Source organism: Meles meles, chromosome 16 (genome assembly GCF_922984935.1).
Source record: "Meles meles chromosome 16, mMelMel3.1 paternal haplotype, whole genome shotgun sequence".
NCBI lineage: Eukaryota > Metazoa > Chordata > Mammalia > Carnivora > Mustelidae > Meles > Meles meles.
Genome location: NC_060081.1, coordinates 15,367,293 through 15,373,292, shown reverse-complemented (window position 1 = coordinate 15,373,292; position 6,000 = coordinate 15,367,293). Strand labels below are relative to the sequence as shown.

General features: G+C 53.7%; 2 protein-coding genes across 4 annotated transcripts in view; one reads left to right on the top strand and one right to left on the bottom strand.

Annotated features, from left to right (window-relative positions):
• Window positions 1–1,148: 1,148 nt before the first annotated feature.
• The window catches only part of LOC123927129 (translation initiation factor IF-2-like), a 53,858-nt gene continuing 49,006 nt past the window's right edge, over window positions 1,149–6,000 (bottom strand). Inside the window, exon 3 of the mRNA XM_045981648.1 lies at window positions 1,149–1,763. Coding sequence (XP_045837604.1) covers window positions 1,149–1,763 — 615 coding nt within the window. The remainder of the gene's footprint in view (window positions 1,764–6,000) is intronic.
• The window catches only part of NCK2 (NCK adaptor protein 2), a 152,341-nt gene continuing 147,971 nt past the window's right edge, over window positions 1,631–6,000 (top strand). For 2 of the 3 annotated variants that reach the window (XM_045980949.1, XM_045980946.1), the window contains exon 1: window positions 1,631–1,762. The gene's annotated coding sequence lies outside the window, so the exon portion shown is untranslated. The remainder of the gene's footprint in view (window positions 1,763–6,000) is intronic. The other variant, XM_045980950.1, reaches the window with a different exon arrangement.

Sequence of the window (6,000 nt, the reverse complement as noted above, 5' to 3'; positions counted from 1 at the left end):
CCTACTTCCAACTGGTCACCTACTGAGTGCTCCCTATAGACAGGAAAGGTGCCAGGGACTGACATAGGAGGTAGGTAAATATGATCTCTTCATTTGTTAGATTTTAGATTGGTTGAGAAACACCTGTGCAAGGTTCCACGGTCGAAAAAGCAGAAAGTCAAACACTGTACTGTGACTTCAAAGTTATACTGGTTCTAGTTACCCTACTTGGGTACTTCCTTTTGGGAACAAGGCAGGGGATGAATGATTCAGATGATACAGCCTTGTCACCTTGGGTAAATTATTATTGCCTTAATAATAATGAGAAGCCAGGAGCCTAAGAAAGAATCTCATTAACATGGATCCAGGCTATTCCGTCAGGAAATCAGAATCATTTGAATAGTAGGATTTCCTTTTGGAAAGCCAGATGGGAAGGAGACTGGAGAACAGACATCTGGATGCCTGCGCATGCTCTAGGAAAACTTGTCTTTTCCCCTCCTCTTGGGTTTTTTTTTTTTTTTTTTAAGATTTTCTTTATTTATTTGACAGACAGAGACTACAACTAGGCAGAGAGGCAGGCAGAGAGAGAGGAGGAAGCAGGCTCCCTGCTAAGCAGAGAGCCCGATGTGGGGCTCGATCCCAGGATTCTGGGATCCTAGCCCAAGCCAAGGCAGAGGCTTTAACACACTGAGCCGCCCAGGTGCCCCTCCTCTTGGGTTTTAATCTTCCTTATTTGTTTACAGGTAACCCCCTACGTGTGGCCAGGTGACTGGACCAGTCCCACTACCAGTGGCAGGTGCCACTGGGGGGGGGGGCACATTCTGGCAGCTCCTTCCATGGTTCTGCCTGGTGGGCATGCTTGAGCGGGACAGTGGGCAACAGGGGGCTGGGTTTCCTCTCATCCTCTTAAGTGCTTCCGACGGGAATGATGGAGTACCCAAGTGTTTGTTTGGGAAAGTAAATAGATACAAGGCAAATAAATAAAAATGCCCAGAAGCAATTACAGAAAGGAAGTGACATTTTTATGTAAGTCACTTTTCTGATGGACCACAGGCCTGCTTTGCTGAGAGTGCCGTGGGAACGCTTCCGGGAGGGGGCCGGTCGCCAAACAACTAGAGCGTCGTGATAAGAAAATCAAACAGAAAGAGGATGGAAAGGCCACCCAGCAGTCACTCGAGGCTGGAAGTTGCTGCCTTTATTTCCTCTCTGGTCGGCTCACCCCCACCGCTGCCCCACTCCCCGAGCCGGCAGTTTGGGGAGCGGGAATCTCTTCTCCCGGTCGGCGCCGACCCCGCGCGCCCGCCGCGCGCCCGCCGCGCACGCCGCTCCGAGACGCCTAGTCTCCCGGCCCAGGCCGAGCCCCCGGCGCTGCCTGCGCGCCCCCAGGTGGGTGTCGGGCCCCCGCCGCGCGCGCGGGCCCGGGCCGGCCCCTGGGCGGTGTCGCGGCGAGGCCGGGGAGGAGCGGCGGGAGGAGGGGGAGGAGGAAGCGCGCGGAGGAGGCGGGCGCAGCGCGCCGGGGGAGGGTCGCCGCCGCCGCCGCCGCCGCGGGGATCGTCAGGCCGGAGCCGCGCGGCCGAGCGGGCGGCAGGCGGCGGGGAGGGCTCGGCGGCGGGAGGCTCGCGGCGGCCGGGCCGGCGGGGTCCGCCCGGGCCGGCAGCGTCCCCCGAGCGGCGGGAGGAGGGAGCGGCGCAGACAAAGAGCGGCGCCTGGGCGGGCGCTGAGCGGCCGCCGCCCCGGGACCCGCGCCGCTGCCCTCCGGCCTCGGCGGGCGGCCCACGGCGAGGTAAGCGCTGCGAGCGGGCTCGGGGCGGGGGCCGCGAACTTGGGCCGCGCGGCGGAGTTGGCGCGCGCCAGGGGAGGGGCCGGGGGGCCGGTGCCCTCGGCGCTCCGCCCGTGCCCTGGGGCCCCGCCGCGGCCTGGCCCCCCGCGACCGCGACTGCCGGGCACCTCCCGGCTCCGCACCTTCCCGTCCGCCTTCCGGGCGCCCCCCTTCACCTTCTCCGGGCCGGCGCGGGGGGCGGGGGCGGGGGCAAGGGCGGCGGGCGGACGCAGGGGGCCTGGGCGGCGCGTTCCCGGGACCAGAGACCCCCCGGGCGCGTGGGGCGGGGAGCGGGGGCTGCGTCCGGCCTGTGGGCGGGCAGCGGCGGGCACCGAGCCGGGGGCCGGCGTGGGACCGTTCGGTGGCTGGGGTCGCCGTGGCGAGAGTCTCCGGGAAGAATAGCCCCGCTTCGCCCGGCCCCGGCGCGGGGACGCGGGAGGCCGAGCGTGGCCCGGAGAACTTACAGTGTTTATGGCAACTATTTGCGATCCCGCACAGTGCTTGCTGTCACATCGCATAAAGGAGGTCCTCGCCTGGGCGAGGGGCGCTTTGTGATGGGTTCCAGGCTCGGCGTCCTGTCCCAGATTTACATGCCTCTCTTACAGCCACCTGGAAGAAAAGTTTCTCACATCGCTCTGCCCTCGGTTTATTCAGGGCGATTTAAGCACCGAGTGGTTCTGGAAGAATTCGGTGTGTGATTTTTAAGGCACTGAAGGTAACTCCCTTGTGAGCGCAGTTAGCGTGGCATTGTGTAGAGGTATCTAATTTGCAAAAACGCTTTAATTTGTAGACAATAGCGATCGCTGAGGAAGGTCTGCGCAGGATGCGGGGTGGGAGGGGGGTGGTGTCATTGACTGATGAACCGCAGGCACCTGACTTTAACTAGCATTGTAACAGCTTCAGGGACAAAGCAGGAACCTGTGTGGTGGGCCTTTATCACTTCAGACAGTTCCGGTTGGCGGTTTCCCCTTTATTTGGTTTTGTTTATTTTGCCAACAGGTTTAAGGCTTTATTTGCCAAGTTTGTGTCCGCATAATGGGATGAGCAGGCCCCAGCCCTGGGCCCCAGGAACCTACAAATCTTGCAGGTCTCCTCCTGCCGTTGGCCCAAACAGAAACTGTACCCCAGAGGCCAGTGGGCATTGACTTAGCCCAGGACCTGCAGGTAGGAGAGGCCCTTCCTGGTTCAAGCCCAGCTCCGGCTTCTCCTGCCTTCTGGGAAGGGATTTGGGTAGGAATGAGAGTAATTCGGGTGTGTTTCATACCATTGCGTTTGATATTGTTAGCAGCCCTGCTTTTCAGATCTTCAAATGAGTGAAAATGAAATGAACTAGGGCTACTGTAACTTATCAAAACAGATCTAAACTTTGCTTCTGAACACTCTCTTAATGCCCTTACCAGGTGCTCCTAGATAGATGGGTAAATTAACAGGATTCCAGCATGTGCGGTGTTTATAGACCTAGAAGGGGAACGGTGGTAGTGAATGCATGGAGAGGAAATGGGCTTAACTGGGAGCTGGGGCTGTTGATGCAGGTGTTTGGAACAGGGATTTCCCAAGAAATGGGTGTTAACCAGGCTGGTGAAGCAGTGACCAGCAAGGGAAAATCCTACCTTAATTATTTCTCCTGTTGAGGTTGGTGAGGTGTACTTTTGATGGGAGAGAAAGGCCGGATGTTTGTGGTCTTCTGGCTGCAGCTACTTGGAGGCTGAAATTGAGAACTTCAAGCAATGGGGAGCTTGTGGGGAAGATGGTTGACTCTGCTTCCTCTCCGCTAGGCCTCACCTGGGCTCGGAGCTTCTCAGCTGCTACTGAAACACATGACAGTGTTGGTCACTGCACTTAGGATGAAACTGGGTGGCACATCACCCCCCCCCGTGGAACTGACCACTCCATCACCCACCTCTGCCCACTTGTGGAGAAACTGCCTCCTATTTATTTATGTATTTATTTATTTTTAAAGATTCTATTTGTAAGTAATCTCTACACCCAACGTGGGGCTGGAACTCAGAACCCTGAGATCAGAAGTCCCCTACTCCGCCGACTCAGCCAGCCAGGCACCCTGAAACGGGCCCTCTTTAAAATGGGTGGGCTGTTTAAGGTGCATTTCTGAGAGCTGTGCTAAGTTTCCAGGCTTTGAGTTTTGCTTTATTACATGCTATATGCTTAACTTCTCTCCTTCCCTGAAATCTGTGACCCTACCCTTTCATTTGCATTGGGGGATTATTGAGGTTTTCCAACTGGCAGCAGATCTTATGTACACAGTATTTGAGAAAGGCATTATCATCCATATTAAATACACCGGAAATCTTCCTTGCATGTGCACAAACTCGATAACCTTTTGAAATACCCTAAAGACTTCCTGATTGCCTGGAATAACCTGGAGTCCTTTACTTGATAACTTGCATTAGCTTAATTTGCCCTGGCTAAATGAGGCTGTGTTGCTCTCTGGGATACACATGCTTCCAATGGCCCAGACTGACTTGTAGCGTGTGCTGGGGGCAGAGAGGGCTTGTGGACATGGTTCTCCATCATTCAGAATGAGGCCGGCTAGCTGAGGAGCTGAAAATTGCTTGCTGGACCTGCAGGGGAGGGCAGTGGGCAATGTTTGGGAAAACTAGTAAGCTGAACCTTTTTTCTCAAATGAACTGGAAACTCCCCACGACTCACCCCAGAGGCTTAGGGAATTAGTTTTCCCATCCAGAGGGATAGCAAATGGTGCTTCCAAATGGTTTCTCTTTCTTCAGATGAGTGATGGAAACCTTTCATGGTATGTTTTCAAAGGGCCTAAGTTAAAAAATGCTATCATGTATGTTGTTAAATGCTTGAGTTCAGACAACTTAGAAGGAGGTCAAGATAGCCTTTAACTGGTTATCAAAAGTATGCAGCTAAAGTAAAAATAGTTTCCTAGTTCTTTAGGCTGTTTTAGTAACACAGTTTTAAAAATTAGACTGTTCTTTCTTTTCCTGCATTTTACTTTGAACAGATCTCAAAGTATGTATTTCTGAAGGTATAATCAACATTAGCAAGTTATATCCACCCCCACCCCCGCATACACACACGTCACAGTCTGCCCTGTGATTTCTAGTGTTCATACCTTATATGCATGGTTCCCAACGAATACTAACTAAACACGTGAATACTGAGTTCTGAGCCTGTTGAGTTATTGGGGCTCTAGGGTCCCACTGAGATGTGAGTAATGAAAGCTCTCCAGGATCGTTGTACATCTGCTCAGAACCGATGGCATTGTGGAAGGTTTTGTCCCCAGGATGTCCAGACAATGGGCAAATTTGGTCTGGTGGCCTCTCTATTTGGTTAGATCTTAGTCAGAGGAGTCACTGCAGTTATAGTCCTGCAGCTAAACTTAAAAAAACCAAAAACCAAAACAAAACAAACCCAACAAAACAAACCAAAAGCAAAACAAGAAACAAACCCGGTTGCATAACCACCTGTAGGTTTGGCTCCATACATATGCTTTTCAGTGGACTGTGCATGCCAGCCTGAACTGGCAGCTTGGGGCAAAGCCTTTGTTACCTGGCTGGGTCAGTGAGTTTGTTAGCTCCACCTCACTTCTTCATCCCCTTTGTATTTTTCATGTTTTTAAGACAAGAAGCTTCCAGCACATTCCAAACTTAAATATTGCAGTTTCCTCTTGGTAGTTGTGCTAGTCAGTGGTTCATGAAGATCCGAAGTGCCGTAGGCAGATAAAAGTAATCGGTGTTAATACTGACATGCTAATTCAGGGTTTACAAATGGCGTTCCACACAGGCCATCCTGCTTCATATTTGAAATAACATGGTAAAATGTGAGGAGTCTAGAGCTCAGGGACAACAGCAGGGAGGACAGAGCTTGAACTTGAGGGTGGTAAATGCTTCCCATCGTAGCCTTGTGCTCTTAGCCCTGTGGCTATGCAGATGGCAGGTGGGGAACCCCAGAAGGGTGCTGGGGAGCTGTTTTTGTAAGGTTACGGATGTGCTAGCGCGTCCCACTGGGAAGCGGAGCGCACAGACCTTGCCTGGATGCCTTTGTCGCATCGCAGGTGCAAGCAGAGAGCGCTGGGAGCAGGGTCTCCTCCGTGTGCATTGACTCTTTGAAGGTGAGCCATTTCGGGGAGACCGCGTCAGTGAGCAGTTCGAGTGAAACTTTTGTCCTCGCTTCGTTGCTGGGAGCCAGCATCACCCTAGACAGTGCCTGCAAGTGGAAGG